The sequence below is a fragment of the Myotis yumanensis genome, unplaced genomic scaffold, assembly GCF_028538775.1.
Source record: "Myotis yumanensis isolate MYYU_CA2020_CCGP unplaced genomic scaffold, mMyoYum1.0.hap1 SCAF_1, whole genome shotgun sequence".
In the NCBI taxonomy this organism is placed as follows: Eukaryota; Metazoa; Chordata; class Mammalia; order Chiroptera; family Vespertilionidae; genus Myotis; species Myotis yumanensis.
In genome coordinates this window covers 214,253,797-214,274,888 of record NW_027223752.1, presented here as the reverse complement: position 1 = coordinate 214,274,888, position 21,092 = coordinate 214,253,797, and the positions used below count along the sequence as shown (strand labels likewise).

The following is a 21,092-nucleotide window of genomic DNA, read 5'->3' as shown; positions in this document are numbered from 1 at the left end:
TGGAAATTGATGGTATTTGATGATATTAAGAAATTGTTATTAGTTTTTACTTTTAAAAGTTCTTGTTTCTAAGAATTCATACTGAAATGTTTATGAATGAAACTAGAGACCCGATGCACAAAATTCATGCAAGAGGCTTGACTCCTGCCACGGTGGCTGTCACCGCCTCTGCCTCCACTGTCTCGGCCCCTGCCTCCATGGCTTCATTCAGAAGGACATCCAGAAGGAAGTCTGGTCTAATTAGCATATTACATTTTTATTATTACAGATTATTTTATGTCTGAGTTTTGCATCAATTAAAATGGAGGTGAGGAGATACTGGTATAGATAGAGATGAGACAAGGTTGACTATGAGTTGATACTTATTGAAGGTGGGCATTAAGTATGTAGACATTTATTGTACAGCTTTTTCTACCTTTGCATATGTTTGAAAATCTAAACTAATAAAAGACAAACATGCAAATTGACCATACCTTCGCTATGCCTTAAGCCATGCCCACCAGCCAATCAGAGTGACTATATGCAAATTAACCCAACCAAGATGGCACCTGGCAGCCACAGAGCTGGAGCGAGCAGGAGGCTTGGTTGCCCCAATGATGGAGGAAGCCAAGCTTCCTGCCTGCCACTGCCGGCTCTGAGCTCCACTCAAAGCAATAGTTCAATTATAGAAGATAAATAAACCCCAGATACCTGCTTTCAGCGGGCCGTGACCACGGAGCTGGAGCCTTGCGTTGCCCCTGGCGATGGAGGAAGCCAAGCTTCCCTCGTGCCGGCCCTGGCCAGCTCTGAGCTCCACTCCAGGCTACAAAGTTTTAATTATAGAAGGTAAATAAATCCCAGAATAAAAAAAAAAAAGAAAGAGGCTGGGAGCTTCTGTCGCCCGGGGAGCTTGGCCAGTCTGAAAATGGCCCCCAACCCCTTACCCAGACTGGCCAGGCAACCCAGACTGGCCAGGCAACTCAGTGGGGACCCCCCACCCTAAAGGGGGTGTGGCCAGCCTGAAAACAGCCACCAGCTCCTCACCCAGGCTGGCCAAACCTCCATGGGGTAAGGGTCCCCACTCGGGTCAGGGGGCTTGACCAGCCTGCAAACAGCCATCAGCTTCTCACCCAGGCTGGCCAGGCACCTCAGTGGGGACCCCCACCTTGAAGGGGGTGTGACCAGCTGCAAATAGCCATCAGCCCCTCACCCAGGCTGGCCAGGCACCCCAATGGGGACCCCCACCCTGAAGGGGGTGTGACCAGCCTGCAAACACCCATCAGCCCCTCACCTAGGCTGGCCAGGAACCCCAGCGGGGCCCCACCCTGATCCAGGACACCCTTCAGGGCAAACCAGCTGGCCTCACCCGTGCACCAAGCCTCTATCCTATATAATAAAAGGGAAATGTGCAAATTGACCCTAACAGCAGAATGACTGGGGATGACTGGTCACTATGACACACTCCCACTGTGGGAGCACACTGACCACCAGGGGCCAGACACTCAATGCAGGAGATGCCCCCTGGTGGTCAGTGCGCTTCCACAGTGGGAGTTCTGCTCAGCCACAAGCCAGGCTGATGGCTGCCAGTACAGTGGTGGTGGTGGGAGCCTCTCCCGCCTCCTCAGCAGCGCTAAGGATGTCTGACTGCAGCTTAGGCCTGCTCCCTGCTGGCAAGTGGACATCCCCCGAGGGCTCCTGGGCTGCCAGAGGGATGTCTGGGAGCGGGCCTAAGCCAGCAGGTGGTCACCCCCCGAAGGGTCCCAGACTGTGAGAGGGCACAGGCCGGGCTGAGGGACCCCCCCCCCCCCCGCACAAATTTTTGTGCACCGGGCCTCTAGTTTCTATAATAAAATGTTTTAACCCTTTGCACTCCGAACCATTCTGGACATTGGCTACCAGCTACTCGACGCTACTTTGCGGCGGAAACATGCATTTACAGACCCTCGTATTATTTAGTATAATTTTGGAACCAAGTAACGTATTATAATGATATTGGACTTATATGAATTGGGTGACATCAAGGAATGTATATTTGCAAAAAAACCAATATTTTATTGTTTATAATTTTGTACAGTATGATAAGTTTTGTAACGCTCCCCAATATGCATTGCAGGCTGATTAGTGCATGTTTGACAGTAATAAGTGGTTTGACGCCTGCCACCAGGTGTTTTCCTGTTAGAACACACAATGCAGTCCCGTTTTCTTTGTCCCACATCGGGAATATGTAGTTTATTGTTTAATCCGACAGAAAACCTGCTGACATTTCTTGTATATATCTTAGTAATTTTACGATATTTTGATTTAATTTCTTGTGCCATTTCAAGATAAAACTTCAGGGAAACATGCATGTCTCAAAAAGTTGCGTTGAAATAACTCAATTCCCTGTAATCACTAATAAACTGCAATGTCCCCTGAGAGGGGACATCCGAGTGATATGCTAGAATTCCGATGTCCCCTGAGAGGGGACAGCGGAGTGCAAAGGGTTAAAATCTAAGGAGGAAAAAACCCTCGAGGATCAAATCATGGAAACGTTATCTCCTAAAGAAGGATTTTAGATTGTGGAGTAATCCCTCTTTCAACACCTTAGTGCAGTCTCTATAAAAGCATTTCATCAGTGGGTGGGGAAAAAAAGGTGTTGTGGCTTATTGTCTTTGTTGGTAATAATCACAAAAGATATTTCGAATAGGGCTGACAAGATGACACTATTGGCCCGCTGTGAAGATGCTTTCCTGGAGGATGGGTTTCTTGGGAGGATTTGCTTTAGCCTTTGCTTCACTGATTTTGCTGGTAGCCTACATATTTTAATGTGCAAGAAGATACACTGTTATATTTGCTTTTCTCAGCCTTTAAGAAATAGAGGCAAATGACCAAAACTATATTGAGCCTTCAACAGTTATTTGCCAAATGAAAAAGTAAGTTGACATTAAGAAGTTTTTAAAGCATATAAGTTCCAAGCCTGAAACTTGAGTGAATACTTATGCTGCCTCTGTTCCTCATGCTTTTCAAATTATCTTCAACATTTACAGTAATTTATTGTGAGGTGCCACGTCCCGCATGGCTTAGGGTTTGGGATCTGGAGAAAGGCCGCGGGCAAATGACAAGACAAGAACTAATAATTTGGAAATAATGGGGGGGCAGGTGGAGAGTCCAATGCAAGGGGAAGGACTTCACTGGTGCCCAGGCCCTGCCAACCTTTTATTCAGTTTTGGATACACATATTGCCCTTAGGCAGGCAATTCCGGTAACAGACTGACTATCTTAAAGGTCAGTAAATATTAGTAAACATTTACTTTTAGACTATTTGGTCAGGAAATTGCTTGAGCCACCATTGTCTCGACTAAACAATCAGTGCATAGCTCTGGCCCTTGCCAGAGCTCTAGGTTCACGAGCCTTCTGTGTTCCTTGTTTACACTTTTCTGATAGTGAAGACAATGGGTAGCTTCCAACAATTTATGTTCCTGATGAATTTGCTGAGCCATTAAGAAAATATTATTTTCATTTCAGAAGGCATATATCTGCACATGTACATATATGAACTTATATTTTGTAAGATCATTATTAAGCATTTAGAAAAGTCTTAACTCTTAAATACTTAACCAGCCACTCTTGGAAAAACAATTATCTCATGATATAATTTCATTAATACACCTAAACCTTTAGAAAATACAGAGGGTCCCAGAAAAATGTATACACACTTTATCAACTGATAGCTCAATTTTGAAAATGAAATGTAATAAACACTGTCTTTATAATTATTCAGAGTGGCTCTAGCCAGTTTGACTCAGTGGATAAAGCATCGGCCTGTGGACCAAAAGGTCTCAGGTTCAAGTCCAGTCAAGGGCACATACCTCGGTTGCAGGCTTCTCCCAGGCCTGGGTTGCCTCCCAGATCAGGGCTCGTACTGGAGGCAACCAGTCGGTAGGTTTCTCTTACAACAGTGTTTCTCTGTCTTTCCCTCTCTCTCCTACTCTCCCTAAAAATCAGGGAACAAATATATATCCTCAGGTGAGGATTAACAAAACAATTAGTCAAAGTGTGAGTATACATTTTCTGGGGACACCTTATATATGTTATAACTAGACAGGGTTTTGAAGTCTTTTAGAAAGAATTATAAGTAGTCATCTATATAATAAAAGCCTAAGTGACTGTTACGGCAGAACGACCGGTTGCTATGATGCGCACTGACCACCAGGGGGCAGATGCTCAACGCAGGAGTTGCCCCTGGTGGTCAGTTCACTCCCACAGAGGGAGCGCCTCTCAGCCAGAAGCTGGGCTCACGGCTGGCAAGTATAGCGGTGGTAGTGGTCTCCTCCTGCCACCGTGGCAGCACTAAGGAGCAGCGAGCCCAGCAGTAAGGAGCCGCAAGCAGGCAGGTAGTAAAGAGTGAGGGGTCCCAGACTGGGAGAGGGTGCAGGCCGGGCTGAGGGACCCCCTACCCTTCCAGTGCACGAATATCATGCACTGGGTCTCTAGTATAAAAATAAAAGAGAAGGGTCACATGAGCCTAGAGATAGACAGATTTGCTTTTCTACCACTTCAGGGCAAGTGTGGAATTTTTTTTTCCTTCTGTATTTCAGCCCTCTAAAGCCCATAGCCAACCCAGATGCAGCAGCTGAAATGCTTCATAATTAATATTCTATTCCCTCAATTAAAATTCCCATAACTCACTTATTGATTATGAAATGAATAAATCTGCAGCTAGTAGAAAGAGAACACTTTAATTTTGAGTAGTATAGTATATGGGAGTATTGAGTAGGAAGCCCTCCTGATCTCCCACCTCAAGATTTCTATATCTGAAAAGTACATGCCTTTTTTTTTTTTACATGTAACCAGCATATAAAATGAGTAGTTCAGAATAGCTGAATAGTATGAATTTTTAAAATATATTTTAAAGGTTTCCATGTGATTAAGTTTACAAATGAGAGAAAATAGGAGTATTATCCTTTATTTTTTTCTTTACAAAATTGTATACCTAGGTGTCAGGGAAACACCTCCAGTGGAGAGAGTGGTTTGGCACTGTACATTTGGGTATCTTGCAGTATGAAAGTTTTATTATTATACTGTAAAACTGTTCTCATTCTAATCATAGTAGGCACGTTTTATTGGGTATAAAAATCCTTGTGAGTTTGTTTGAAATTAAAAGAAATTTTTTCTTTTAGAATGGCAGAATTTGGTGACATTTGGAAGCTTTTCAAACATGGTTCCCTGTAGTCACTCATACTTTTGTACACTGAGTCAAGTAAAGTTGTATTCTACGAATGTTCAGAAAGAAGGGCAGGGATCAAAAACTCTCCAAGTGGAAAAAATACCATCATTTGATGAAGCAGGTATGTATAAATCTTTTAAAATAATTCTGTATTCTGGAATGGTTTAAGAATATTTGTTTCTTGAATATTTGATAGAACTTACCTATAAAAAATCTTATTGATATTTTTATACAGTTCTGGAATTCTGGAATTCTCTGTCATTGTCCCTTCAAATATTGTCTCTTTCCATTTCTCTGTTATCTCCTTTTGGAACTCTCATTAGAAATATGTTACCTCTTGCTTTATTTTCCATGACTTTAAGCCTGTCATATTTTCTATTTACTGAATTTTATATTTCTATTTCTGTCATTTTTATATTTCTATTCTGGCCTGAATTCTGGATCATTTTTTTAGGTCTGCCTAATTCACTAATTACCTCTTCAGTTACCTCTAATCTGCTGATTGATACATATGTTGGGCTTTTAATTATTATAGTTTTCATTTTTAGAAAGTAATTGTTTTTTTACCTTGCTTGGTTAGTCTCATGTTTCTTCCTGATATTTTCAAACTTTTATTAGTTAGCCACATTAAACAAAATTTTTATATTCCGACAAAATTATACTATCTGAAATCTTTTGGTTCCAATTATATTATCTTTTTTCTTTGTTTCTTGCTTTCATTCATGATACCATATTTGTGTTTTTTAACCAAGAGTTGTTCATTTTCTATGCAGTTCTATATCTTGGAATTATTTGATGTCTCTGGATTAAAGATGTCCTATATTGAGAGTTTGCTTTTTGCCTTTTAGCTGCTAGAACACAACTTGGGACCATATTAAATTCTCTGCTTTACATTTTAGACCACATTTGGTAGCATGAATTCAGAGTGCAAATTTGCATGAGGCCTGGTTTATTCTTAGGGTTTTCAGGGAAGTTCCCCCCCCCCGCTATGTAATAGGAAAGTAGAGGCAGGCATGCTTCCCTGTTGTTCCCTTCTGTGTATATTATTTTTAATTCACGGTTATACCAGGTGTGTGGCTTTTTTCCTGAATATTTTCTGTTAGCAGACAGTTTTTTTCTGAGTGTCTCCATCTTGAGCAGAAATAGTCTTCTTCTCTGGTCTCCCATGCCCCTTATAGCCATGAAGTTCTGTAGAAGCTCAAAAAGTATAAGTTCAACAGAAATCACTAAGGCAAAAACTGGCTTTGGTGTGCTCACTTATTCTATAGAGGCCCAGCTTTTCCTTTGTTTTGCCCTCTTAAGAAAACTTTTTGCTACTTTAGCAATGCATTTGAAAAGATTTTGTTCGGGCTGTCTAGTTTGCTGTGCAGCATTAAAAAGTCCTTTATTCACGTTTTTATTATTTTATTCAAGAAGTATTTATTGAGTACTTTTCATATGGCAGCAAGTGAGAATGACTCTTTGAGTTTATAGTCTATTGCTAAAACAGAAAATTAAGCAAAGAAATATAATACTGTATAGTAAGTCCTGTGATAGGGGATATACTGTGTGCTGCAGGAACATACTGGGAAGGGCCCCTGAGCTTACTAGAAAGTGGTTAGGAAAGGTTTTCATAAGGAAATATCTAATTAGGGAACTGAATGATACCTAATTAGGTATTGGTGTGATGAGCAGTGGAAAAAGAAGGTAAAATTTACAAGTAATATAGTGCGATTGAAGTAGTGAGAAGCAGTGATGGCGAACCTTTTGAGCTCGGCGTGCCAGCATTTTGAAAAACCCTAACTTAACTCTGGTGCCGTGTCACATATAGAAATTTTTTGATATTTCAACCATAGTAAAACAAAGACATATATATATATTTTTTAAATATATTTTATTTATTTTTTACAGAGAGGAAGGGAGAGGGATAGAGAGCTAGAAACATCGATGAGAGAGAAACATCGATCAGCTGCCCCCTGCACACCCCCTACTGGGGATGCACTCGCAACCAAGATACATGCCCTTGACCAGAATCGAACCCGGGACCCTTCAGTCTGCAGGCCGATGCTCTATCCACTGAGCCAAACCGGTCAGGGCAAGACTTATATTTTTGATATTTATTTTATATATTTAAATACCATTTAACAAAGAAAAATCAACCAAAAAAATGAGTTCGCGTGTCACCTCTGACACACGTGTCATAGGTTCGCCATCACTGGAGTAGAGGATCCTGGTTTTGGGATTGGTAGTTTTGAAAAATCCAAGGGATGTAACTCAAGAGGTAAACAGTAGTCAGATCAGGGTTTTGTTCAGGAGTTTGGACTTTGTAGGCAATGGGACTCTATTGGTGTATTTTTAGTAGAGGAAATAATTGACCAGATTTAAGGTTTTAGAATGATAACTAGTTGCAGACTGGAAAACAGATTGCAAAGGAGGCAGTAATACAAATAAGGGTCTAAACCAGGCTAATGGCAATGATTCTTTTAAAGGAGTAGATAAACTCAGGAGATTTAGGAGGTGTATAATTAGGGCTTGGTGATTGAATTTGGGGGAATGAAGGAAGGGGTCAAATAAAGGTCAGTGCCTGGTTACTGCATTGGGCAATTGTGTAGTGATTTCATTGGTTTCTAAAATTAGCAATACTAAAGCTAGATGGAGTGTATTTTGAGAAGATGATTTAATTTTGGTCATCTAAATTGTAGGTGTCTCTGAGACATCTTAACAGATAACTCGTAGGCAGTTGGGTATACTACAGACAATCCTCAGAGATACTGTGGGGTCAGTCCAGACCACCACAATAAAGCAAATATTACAGTAAAGTGAGTTATAAACTTTTTGGTTTCCCAGTGCATAGAAAAGATATGTGTACACTATATGTAGTCTATTAAGTGTACAATGGTATTACGCCTAAAAAAGGTTTGCACCTTAATTAAAAAATACTTTATTGCTAAAAAATGTTAAGCATCATCTGAGCCTGCAGTGAATTATAATCTTTTTGTTCATGTTGATGAAAACTCATTATCTGTGAAGTGCAATAAAGCAAGGCACAATAAAACAAGCTGTACCTGGTCTAGTCCACTGTGAGACATCATCATCTCTTGACTGGATTACTGCAATAACCGTTTCCCTGGGCTCCCTGCTTCCACTCGGACTTTCTTATTATGTTCCAGTCAAACCATCTCCTTTTGGTTTTTAGGAAACCAAGCCTTTTCTCATTTATAGGGCCTTTGCTCTAGTTGCTTTCTCTTTCCAAGGTGTATTTCACCTGGCTGACCTCTGCTGGTCATTACATTGGAGTTGAAACGGCATCTCTGCACATCATTCTTTAATCACTCAATCTAAAGTAGCCACCTAGTCAGTCTTTAATATTATCTTACTTTTAATTCTCTTTTAAATTGTACTCATTACTGACTAGTATTTTCAATATTTATTTACTTCCCACTTGTTTGTAAGCCTAATGACAGCAGGAACTTCAGAGCCTAGAGCAGTGGTTTGCATATAATAAGGGTTAAATAAGTATTTGTAAATAAATGAATGTGTAGAATTCTAGCGTGGAGATACAAATTTAGGAGGTGTTAGCTATTCCTAGGTGGTGACTGAAGTCATTGGTATGTTTGATATAGTGCAGGGAGAGTGTTTGAAATGAGCTAAAAATCTTTTAGTACAAAACCCCCAATGAGTAGAGACAAATGGAAGAAGAGGAGCTTGCAAAGAATTATGAGGAGGAGCAGCCCAGAGAGGTAGGAGAAAATCCAAGGAGAGTACAGTGTCAGGAGAAGAGAACGTTTGAAGAAGAAACCTTTCAAGGCCATCTTTCCCTTTTGAATGTCTTTCACAGGGGAAGGTTTTACAGATTAATTGAGAAGCATGTATTCATGTAATGATGTCTTTTTTTTCTTCCTTTTCCCTAAGTCTTATACTCCCTTTGGGCTTACTGTGCAATTTTAACAATTTCTTTTCTTTTTCTTGTGGTGATGGAGAACTGCTGGGGTAAATATTGATTGAGAATTTTGATATTAAAGGATGAAGGAATACAGAGTGTACCGAGTCCTTAAGTTCCAGAAAGCCTACTTATTAGATCATCAAAATGGGAGAAGAAACAAGGGATGAAATAGTATAATTAAGGGAAGATTATGTTATAATGCTCTTCTGAGGTGAACTTAGACTCAGGCAAAAAATACTTAATGTTGGTACCTCTATACAAAATGCTTGAAATTGAAATCTATGAGTAGTTTCTTTCTTCTACGCTGACTGAAATAAAAATGTTAGTTTATTTTCTTATATTAGAAATATATTGTTTGTGATGGTTTTATTTTGGGCTCAAGATTTCAGAATTAGCTTAGGCCAGATTAGATTTTGTTAGCCATCAGGTAGACAGCAAGTAATTGCTTGATTGAAAGATAATTTGTATATTTAAGAGTTTGAGATTGACTTTTGAATAATTCAAATCCCATGATACAGTCAGGCACAGCTCATTAAAAGGCAGAGATTTGCTAAGGAATCCTTAAGTTTTTAAGGAGCATTCAGATGTTTTAAATTTTAGTAAAATTAGTTTTAATTTTGCTAATGACAGCAGATGTGTGGCAAACAGCCAGGACTTGCGCTTAAAACAAAATGTCTAGAGATATTCATGCATAAAATGTCTGGTTATTTATGAAATCATAAAGATTCTACTACAGTGATACATGTAAGTTTATTAAGATGGCAGTGTGCAAAATAGGTATCAATACCTATTTTTGAGCCATTTGCTAGCATTTCTTGTTTGTAATTCTTAACACTACATAGTGACATCTAGACAGTCTGTAGTGAGAATTATATCCAGAAATTCTTAGAAGACCTTATTTTCCGTGTTTGGTTGAATGACTTTGATCATTGTGGAAAGGAGGGCTAGTGAAATGTTTGACAGTAGATTTCAGTTGTTCAGATATTAGGTGAGTGTTGGAAGCTCATTATTCCACCACCCAATTCACTTTTCTCTGCCCTACTCTTTGTTCACCAAAGGAAAAATTTAAGAAATTGATATATAAATTCTAAAAAGATGCTTTAGAATTTGCTTGCTGCGAAGGTAGACAATAATAAAATTATAATAATCATTTAACTGTTAAATGTCAAATGTTAGAAGCTATAGTTATTAAGTAGAAGTGTTTTGAAGCCTATTTTAATTTATTAATATGCTATTGTAACCTACTTAGGATTTGGTGAATAGTTAAAGCCTTTTGGATGCCCTAGCTGGTTTGGCTCAGTGGATAGAGCATTGGCTTGAGGACTGAAGGGTCCCAGGCTCGATTCCGGTCAAGGACACATGCTCGGGTTGTAGGCTCAATCCCCAGTATGCGGTGTGCAGGAGGCAGCCAATCAATGATTCTCTCTCATCATTGATGCTTCTATCTCTTTCCCTCTTCCTTCCTCTCTGAAATCAATAAAAAAATATATTTTTTAAAAAGCCTTTTGGAATTTTCTGTAAATGTTTTGGTTATCAAAACATAACAAATACACTATTTTAAGTCATTTGATCAGTGGCTTTCACTGAAAAATAATCAAGACATATACTGAAAGTCACATAAAATTTTTTTTTACTTTTATTTCAAAGGGAGTTTTACCTTTGTTAGTGTCTAGTCTATTGATATTTAATTTATCCATAAAAGCCATGAAAGAAGATAAATCAGAAATTCTGATCAAGATGGCATGTAAACAGATGCTTTAGTACCTGTTTCACTTCTCACTCATTGGAGTCATAGATAAAATGTAAAAGAGAAAATTGAAGGAACAGCTGGATTAAAAAAAAGACATGCTTATGTCCAAGACATGGGACAGAAAATGCCAAACTCTGTGTCGGTAAGTAGGCACTTGCAGCCAGGAAGGAGTTTGGCTTGTTTGGGGCAATGGATTTGCAGGTGCTACGTTCATAGTGAGGTTCTGGAGGCAGACTCACTGTTTGAACTTATGCACCTATCCTTATGTAGGAGGCTGAAAATAGGCTCTTCTATTTGTTACCCAAGGCTGTGTCTTACTGGAGGCAGTAGTAGGGCAGGGCGGTAAGAGGGAACAGGAACTGAAAACTGCCATTTGCTGGCTTGGAGACTTCATTGAGTGGTAGGAATTCTAACTGCCAGTCTGATATCTGGTTTAGAACAGACTGAGTTCTGAGCCCTGAAGCAGGAGGAAGAGGGAAAGGATATAGCCTATTCAGAATAACATTGCAAATTCCCAAATTAAAAAATATAAGAAGGATCATATTGCAATATATAAATGTTTTTCTGTGCAATTTTGTTTTTGTCTTCTGCCTTTTTTTTCTAGTGAATTGTCTTTTATTGATCTGGAGGAATTCTTAAATAGTCTTGATACTTATCGTTTGTTGATTCGAATTGTTGGAAATATCTTCTCAGTCTGAGGCTTTTCTTTCTTTTTTAAATAGGATCTTTTGATGAACAGATGTTCTGAATTCTAAGCAGAATTTATCAATTTTTCCTTGTATGGTTTATATCTTGTTAAGAAATCTGACTCTACCATAAAAATAGGCTTTATTGTTTTGTTAAGCATGTAAACATTGTAACATTAAAGTCATTAATCTACCTGGAATTGGTTGTTGATGATGTGAGGTGGATTCCAATTTACTTTTTTTAATTTTTATTTTTCTTGGGGGGGGGAGGTGATTATACAGTAGTTTTAGTAACTACTTCATTCTTTTTTTTAAAAAATATTTTATTGATTTTTAAAAAAAATATATATTTTATTGATTTTTTTACAGAGAGGAAGGGAGAGAGATAGAGAGTTAGAAACATCGATGAGAGAGAAACATCGATCAGTTGCCTCCTGCACATCTCCTACTGGGGATGTGCCCGCAACCCAGGTACATGCCCTTGACTGGAATCAAACCTGGGACCTTTCAGTCCGCAGGCCGACGCTCTATCCACTGAGCCAAACCAGTTTTGGCTTTATTGATTTTTTTACAGAGAGGAAGGGAGAAGGAAAGGGATAGAGAGTTAGAAACATCGATAAGAGAGAAACATCGATTCAGCTGCTTCCTGCACACTCCCCACTGGGGATGTGCCCGCAACCAAGGTACATGCCCTTGACCGGAATTGAACCTGGGACCCTTGAGTCCGCAGGCTGACGCTCTATCCACTGAGCCAAACCAGTCAGGGCTTCATTCTTCATTGAATAATATTTCCAGGACAGTTTTAAGTAGAAGAATCAACAGTGTGTCTGTCCTTGTTTTGTTCCTTATTTTAAAGGAATGCATCTAAAGTTTCACCATTGAATACAATGTTTAGGTTTGTTTACCCTTTAAGGAAATTTCTTTTTGTCCTAATTTTCAGAAAGGGTTTGAAAACTTGCTTGGGTGTTGAATTTTATTAAATGCTTTTTCTTTACCTCCTGAAATGATTCTATAGTTTTTCCCCTTGAATCTGTTAACATTTAACTACTCTTAACATTCCTAGGATAAATCTAACTTGTCTATGATATATTATCTTTTTAACACATTGCCAGATTATTAGCTCATAAATTTATAGGTTTGTATGCAAGCCACTGCTTAATGTAAATTTTTTGAAACTTTACAGCAGAAGTCAAAGGTCCACTTACTAAGCAAGAACCTCTCCAAGTAAGAGGTAAGTATATTTTAATCCTATTTTTTGTTATGATGTTTTGAATGAAATATTTAAAATTAGTTTATATAGAGGTCTTTATAGTTATTTTATCACTAGAGGCCTGGTGCACTGGTGGGGTCCCTCGGCCTGGCTTGCGCCCTCTTGCAATCCAGGACCCCTTGGGGAATGTTGGACTGCCAGTTTCGGCCCAATCCCTGCAGGCCAGGCTGAGGGACCCCATTGGTGCACGAATCTGTGCACCAGGCCTCTAGTATGCATATAAGATCTTTGGTTAATCTCTTTCCGTCCTCCCCACTTCCTGCTTCCCTCTGAGATTAATCAGTCTGTTCCATGTTTTCATGCCTGTGCATTGAGTGTCTGCCCCCTGGTGGTCAGTGCACATAATAGCTACTGGTTGAAAGTCGCTTAGGCTTTTATATCTTCTTCTATATATATATAAAAGGCTAATATGCAAAGTGTCCCCTTGGGAGGTCAACCAGGAGATCGGGAGTTTGCTCACTCGCTATGACGTGCACTGACCACCAGGGGGTGGCACGGAAGGAAGGGAGGCCCTGGCCGGCAGCTGGAAGGCCCAGATCGGCCCTGATCGTGGCCAGGCCTAAGGAACCCACCCATGCATGAATTTCGTGCAACCAGGCCTCTATTATATAAATGAGGGCTAGGGTTAGTGTTATTGACCATAAGAATTTAGTATCTGATTTATAAGCTAATTTTCTACTGAAGTTTACTTTGCATTTTGGTCACAAATTTTGTGGTAATTGTTTTTTTCAAAAGCCCAAGGAAGAGAGTAATGGCAAATAAAAATTATCAATTACTTTATCATTTTAGAAAAGTAAGGTGATGAAAGAACAAAACAAGAGGTCAACACCTTTCAGCTTCAACTTTTTCAAATCCAGGTAGAGATTGGACATTTTTGTCTGACTTTCTTTTCTGGGAATAATTGCAGCTCTGTTCTTTATAATGAGCTATGACTCCCATTTCCAAACCAGTATGTTTCACTGAGGCAGTAACTCTGTGATTAGGAGCACTGTGGCTTTGCAGTCAGACAAAACTGGATTCAATTTATGGCCCCAGCATGTACAATGTGTGGCTTTGGGCAATGTACCTGACTTCTCTAAGTCATAGTTTTCTCCTTTGTAATATGGTGCTAAAAATGGAATTTCTTTTGTAGGATAATTTTGAAGGTGATACATACTAGTAGTATAAGAATAATTAATATTATGAGAGCAGTAATTATCATTAATAATCTGGGCCAGGACAGGCCAACAAGGATTTCTAGCTACTTTGAAGAAATTTTACAAGAGTAATTAAAAAAAAAAACACTAATCTTTTAAAAGAGAGATGTAATTCCCCTCTCTGCTCCAGAGGACCTCATCTGGATTTTGAGTTTGAGGGTTATTGGAGAAAGGCAGTTCAGAGACTTGAACTCATTTAAAAAGAAACTTGAACTTCTTTATATATTGGTTTTTTCAAATAAGGTTTTGATTTTTATATTGAACTTTATTTTTGAAATGTTCTTAAGTATTTTTTGTACATTTGATTTTAATAGTTCATGTGTTATTTTAAGAGTCTTTTTACCTACTGCAGTGATACATAGTTTTAGTCTTAATTTGCTCTTTGAACTTGAAAGTAGAACAGAAAATTTATGAATTAATAGATATAAGACTAGAATGTGAAGTGACTAGGTGACGATTTGTAACAGAACATACAAGTTTCTTCTGTTGTTTTTCTCTTGCTCTTTAGATATTTGCTTATATTATTTATATTGTGACCAAAAGTCCACTTTATAATATGACTTATAAACATAGATCAATGTTATTGATGTGTCTGGCTTTTTTATGAACATTTGACCCTTGATAGGTAAATAATTTAATAGAAGATAGTATTTTACTTATAATCTATAATAAACTTTATAATTTTTAACTGATAAAAATGTTCCTTTTGTTTACTCAGCTTTGTTGCATTATGTGAAACAGTCCAGTGGCTTTCAAACATATAGAGATTATTTAACTGTAGCAAAAGTGTTCACAAAAAGTACTTGTTCTTAATTTTATGCAGCACTCTTTGATTACTTCTTATTTTCATGTTTTATAAAATGCTGGTTTTACTCCACAGTTTTAAAAACACTGAACTAGCCAGTAATTTTTAACTGAAGCTTAAATTCATTTTCATTTAGAACCTAAGCAATTTAAATTGTGTTAATACAATATAAACCAACAAGCGATATATACAAGGTGTCCATTATGGCATCAGTTATAGATGAACTATGGAAATAAAAGCTAGATGGCTACAAATATTCCATTCTATTCTGCACTTGGAGAATATTTTTTTCTGATGTCATTCAGTGCATCAGGAAAAAGATTGATATTTTATGGAATTCATTAGTGAAGCCTCAGTATATGTTAATCTTTAAGTATGACTTTTGTTGTGCATACTTTTGTTTTCCTATGTTTTTTGGTTTTAGTCAAAGCAGTCCTTAAGAAGAGGGAGTATGGACCAAAGTATACTCAGAATAATTTCATCACTGGAGTCAGAGCAATAAATGAGTTCTGCCTTAAATCCAGGTACAGTTATTATTTTTAAAGAGTAGTTTTACCTATCTAATGTAAATAACCATTTATTTCTTAGAATGTGTTTCCTGTCACCTTCCATCCATGTGGAAACTTTCCCATAGCTTCTTCCTAAATTAAATATGTTTAGCCCTAGCTGGTTTGGCTCAGTGGATAGAGTGTCAGCCTGTGGACTTCAGGGTCCTAGGTTCAATTCCAGCCAAGGGCACATGCCTGGGCTGTGGGCTCAATACCCCCCAGTAGGGGGCGTGCAAGAGGTAGCCAAACAATGATTCTCTCTCATTATTGATGTTTCTATCTCTCTATCTCTCTCCCTTCCTCTCTGAAATCAATAAAAAAGTATATATTTAGAAAAAAGAAAAGAAATATGTTTATTCAGTTAAAAAAATGAAATGTTAAAATTATTTGTTAACAACATTGAATTCTGCTTCAGCATAAGCAATTTCAGTCTTTCTGGGCTTCTTAAATTCAAAAGGGCAAGTTTTTCAAAACCTCTGTGTCACACAAGATCATAGGAGTTTTATTGTTATGTTCACATGTGTCAGAATTATTAACAATATAAGATTATTTACTAATTTTCTTGCAGTGATTGAGATTTATGGAAATTATATTTGTCACATATTTTTAAATTTTCCCTCCCTTTATGTGTTTACCTAGAAAAGTCATATTCATATGGAAGATTTCTTGGCTTTTTAGAGATATCAGATGTGATCTACTCCCCCCCCCCCCCCCCCCCCCCATGGTCATTCTCTATGGTATAGTATCGAGAAATAGGGAATCCAACAATCTGCTTTATAACTTATACAACTAATAAAATAATAATCAATTATAACATTGTTATAAAAATATATTCTGTTTCATGTAGAGTATTTCATTTAGTTCTCAAAAAATTTTGGGAATTAAGTAGGTTAGGTATTGCTGTCTCCACATTATAGGCCAGAAAACATAATAAAGGTGTTAGTGATGACCCAGCTTATTTACTGAGTCAGTGACAGAGAGGAAACTAGAATAATCTTTTGGTAGCTGGTCCACACTGTCTTACCTATGTGTGATAGTTGGTTGTTGATATTTTTAAACTCCAGGTTAAGTTTCTAGAACTTAGTAATAGTCCATCGTCACCATATTTTAATTTATAGGTCTTTTCATTGCCATTACAGAATTTTCTTAGGAACACCAATGATCAAATATTGAATGACTATTTAGTTGTGACTTGATGAATATATAACCTTTTTGGAATATAAGAGAAGGGACAATTATTAAATAGCATGGAATTGACATATAAACCTTTGTGCCCTGACCGGTTTGGCTCAATGGGTAGAGCGTCAGCTTGCGTACTGAAGGGTCCCAGGTTCGATTCCGGTCAAGGGCATGTACCTGGGTTGTGGGCACATACCCAGTGGGGAGTGTGCAGGAGGCAACTGATTGATGTTTCTCTCTCATTGATGTTTCTAACTCTCTATCCCTCTCCCTTCCTCTCTGTAAAAAATCAATAAAATGTATTTTAAAAAAACAAAACTTTGTGACTTGCTACCTTTGAATGGTACTAACACTTAGTATTAATCTGGATGTAAACAAATAGGGCTGTAAAATTTAAATTCTTGAATAAAGGGATGATACTCTAATCCATATTCTTTCTAGTTTTGACATTTTTTTTAATGCATGAGACATTGCAGCGTTGCGTCCATAGCAGATAAAATGTAAGCACTTAGGAAGGAACTTAATTTCTACATTGAACATCAGGAATATTTCCCTTTCTTCCTCTCTCTCCTCTCTTTCCCCTCCCTGCACCCCGCCCCCTTCCTTCCTTCCACACCCAAGGATATGTTTAGAGGGAGAGAGGGAGGGAGAGACAGACACATCAATTGGTTGCCTCCTATTTGTGCCCTGACTGGGGATCAAACCCACAACCTAGGTATGTGCCCTGGCCGGGAATTGAGCCTGAAACTTTTTGGTGCATAGGATAACTCTCCAACCAACTGAGTTACCCAGCCAGGGCAAAAATAATTGTTTCTTCACTGTCTCTAAACCAGTTTTTGTGTACAAAGTGCAATCTTTATAAACTGATCTTTAAATGCTATGCCCATCTATAGTCTTTTAAGATGAGGATCAATGTAGTGGCTTTTATCTGCTCTTAATAATTCCTTTAAGTACATAAACTGTATGAATATTCCCTGAATAAATTTAACATGTTTCTTTCTTTAGTGATCTGGAACAACTTCGAAAAATCAGACAACGAAGTCCCCATGAAGATACTGAATCCTTTACTGTATACTTGAGATCAGATGTGGAGGCAAAGTAAGAACATAGTTCTTTTAGAATGAAAGTACAAGCTGAAATTGGGATTAATAAAAACACATTTTAGATTCAGAATTTTTTAAAGGATATATTTTATTTTTTTAAAGGTAGACTTTTTATATTTGTAAATTTTTCTGGGAATTACTAGTATATACTAGTTAACTAAAAATATGTTGTAATTTATAAGAAAATTTGCTGTTGAATTTACTGTTTTGTTTAGATTTAGTTTAGAAAAGTTTCTTAAGTGCTTTATATTTTTTTCTAAAGGACCTTATGTATTGCTGTAAGATCCTCATATGTTATTTATATGGTTCATCTAGATTTAAATATGATTACAATAAAGTCATTAAAATTGTTCATTGTTGGTTATGTGTTCATGCATAGATCTTTGGAAGTTTGGGGAAGCCCTGAAGCTCTTGCCAGAGAGAAAAAACTGCGTAAAAAAGCAGAAATAGAATACAGAGAAAGTAAGTATATTCAATTTAAAGCTATTGCAGGTTCACTTCCAGACCACCACAATATTTTTGCTGGTGGTGGTGAGGCGGGGGGTTGCCTTCAGTTTCTGAAATAAACCATTTAGGAAGCACAGTAAAGCAAAGTTCAATAAAACGAGATGTGCCTGTAACTGGTAGGTAAGAATAGTGCCTATAATTATGTACTCCCTGATGGTTGCATACTTTTGGCTTTGGCTCTTTTGGTTGTAGCAAATAGCAATATCCACTTGGGATTCAATTATTTTATAAAACAAATACCTATTTTTTTTCTCCTCTGTAGCTTTTTAAAGATGATGAGAGGAAGTGAAGTTAATTTATGGTTTCCATAAGACATGAATATTAAAACCAATGGTCTAATTTGAAGATTGTGCTTGTTTTAAAAGTGATAGAATAGATGGTGCTTTCTTAGAGAAAAGTCTGTTAATTCAGCTACGACATTTCTACCTTAATTAAATCAGATATTTATCAAATACCTATGAACTGGAAACTGCATGGTGCTTGAGATTTAGATGTATATAAGACTCTTAGGGAATTTAACAACCCAATGGTTTAGTGACAAAACCACCTTGATAGAATTTTATAAAATAGATTTCAGATAATTATTTGATTTACATATATATGTACTTATTAATGACGTGATGCATACCTGTGATTTTAAAAAGGGTACAAAAACGTGAAGAAGTCTCCTTTTATTTCTTCTAGTAACTGTCATTTTTCTTCCTAGACATAACTGTTGATGACATTTCTTTGTGTAAATAAACCATCAAATAAATATAAAGCATTTACATGATTCCAAAGTCACATCTTACAAAATATTTCAGAGAAATTTAGGTTTCATCCCAGACCTTTCCACCCTGATCCCTTTCTCTCACATAGGTAGCCACTTAAAAAGTTAGTCTTAGGGTTATTTTTTTATTTTTAAACATATAAAATAGTATAGGTACATGCATATATTACATACAAAGTATAATAAAATAACCACCTCCCTTTCATACATAAGACAACTAAACATACTTTCTGCCCTTGCTTTTTTTCATTTGAGAGTATGTCCCAGGGAGCATTCTATAGTAATAAATAGAGACTTTTCTTTGTTTCTTTTATAATACTCCATTTTGGTGGGTATACCATAGTTTGTTCAATCATTCTCCTATAAGTTGTTTCTGGTCTTTTGCTATTTCAAATAGTGATACCATGAATAGCTTTGTGCATATATTAAAGAAAATATTTAAAGTAACAAAATTTGAGGAAACACACTAATAGAAAAATATTTCATCCTATATTTTTAAGTGTGGAGTTAAAAGCGAAGAATTGGTTCTTATATCAAGTTTAAATAACTCATTAATTTTAGGTAATTTTAAGAGCATCTTATCAAACTGCCTTTATCTCATTGCAAATCCAGATTTCTCCCTGCCTTTTTTTTTATTGTGATTAAAAAATGCAACATAAAATTCATCATTTTAACAATTTTTAAGTGTAATTTCAGACGTGTTAAGTATATTCACATTGTTATAAAACAGATCTCCAGAAAGTTTTCTTTTCCAGAACTTTTTCATCTTATAAAACAAACTATTCTTGTTAAACAAGAACTCCCCTTTTCCTCTCCCCCATCCCCTGATAGCCACTATTCTACTTTCTGTTTCTATGAATTTGACTACTGAAGATACCTCACATAAATGGAATCATACAGCATTTGTGTTTTTAAAAAATATGTTTTTATTAATTTCAGAGGGGAAGGGAGAGGGAGAGAGAGAAACATTAATGATGAGAGAGAATCATTGATCAGCTGCCTCCTACACACCCCTTACTGGGGATCGAGCCTACAATCTGGGCATGTTCCCTGATCGGGAATTGAACCCTGACCTCCTGGTTCATGGATCGATGCTCAACCACTGAGAAACACTGGCTGAACAGCATTTGTATTTTTGACTGAATTACTTCATATCGTGTCCTCAAGGTTCCTTTTTAAGTCTGGATTTCCTTTTTAAATCTGAGTAACATTCCATTATATGTACATACCACATTTTGTTTGCCCATTCATCCATGGACATTTTGGTTTCTTTTACTTCCTGGCTATTGTGAATAGTGCTGCTATGAACATAGGTGTGTAAATATCTCTTTGAGCCCCTGCTTTAATTTGTTTTGGATATATATCTACAAGTGGGGTTGCTAGATTACATGGTCATTTTTTTTTTTTATTAAATCTTTATTGTTCAGATTACATTTGTTCCTCTTTTTTTTTCCCCCCATAACTCCCCTCCTCCCAGTTCCCGCCCCACCCTCTGCCCTCACTCCCCACCCACTGTCCTCATCCATAGGTGCACGATTTTTGTCCAGTCTCTTCCCGCATCTCCCATTCCCCTTTCCCCCCCAAGAATAGTCAGTCCATTCCCTTTCTATGTCCCTGATTCATTGTAATCACCAGTTCATTCTGTACATCAGATTATTTATTCACTTGATTCTTAGATTCACTTGTTGATAGATGCATGTTTGTTGTTCACAATTTGTATCTTTACCTTTTTCTTCTTCCTCTTCTTAAAGGATACCTTTCAGCATTTCGTATAATACTGGTTTAGTGGTGATGAACTCCTTTAGCTTTTCCTTATCTGTGAAGCTCTTTATCTGACCTTCAATTCTGAATGATAGCTTTGCTGGATAAAGTACTCTTGGTTGTAGGTTCTTGCTGTTCATCACTTTGAATATTTCTTGCCATTCCCTTCTGGCCTGCAAAGTTTCTGTTGAGAAATCAGCTGACAGTCGTGTGGGTATTCCCTTGTAGGTAATTGAGTCTCTTTCTCTTGCTGCTTTTAAGATTCTCTCTTTGTCTTTTGCTCTTGGCATTTTAATGATGATGTGTCTTGGTGTGGTCCTCTTTGGATTCCTTTTGTTTGGGGTTCTTTGCGCTTCTTGGACCTGTAAGTCCATTTCTTTCACCAGGTGGGGGAAGTTTTCTGCCATTATT

At 37.5% G+C, this 21,092-nt stretch overlaps 1 protein-coding gene across 3 annotated transcripts in view; it reads left to right on the top strand.

Moving 5' to 3' along the window:
• SLC30A9 (solute carrier family 30 member 9) overlaps nt 1-21,092 on the top strand; it is a 75,691-nt gene that overhangs the window by 7,960 nt on the left and 46,639 nt on the right. For 2 of the 3 annotated variants that reach the window (XM_070397435.1, XM_070397416.1), the window contains exons 2-6: nt 5,139-5,306; nt 12,727-12,774; nt 15,239-15,338; nt 17,547-17,639; nt 18,024-18,106. In XM_070397435.1, coding sequence (XP_070253536.1) covers nt 5,139-5,306; nt 12,727-12,774; nt 15,239-15,338; nt 17,547-17,639; nt 18,024-18,106 — 492 coding nt within the window. The remainder of the gene's footprint in view (nt 1-5,138; nt 5,307-12,726; nt 12,775-15,238; nt 15,339-17,546; nt 17,640-18,023; nt 18,107-21,092) is intronic. The other variant, XM_070397426.1, reaches the window with a different exon arrangement.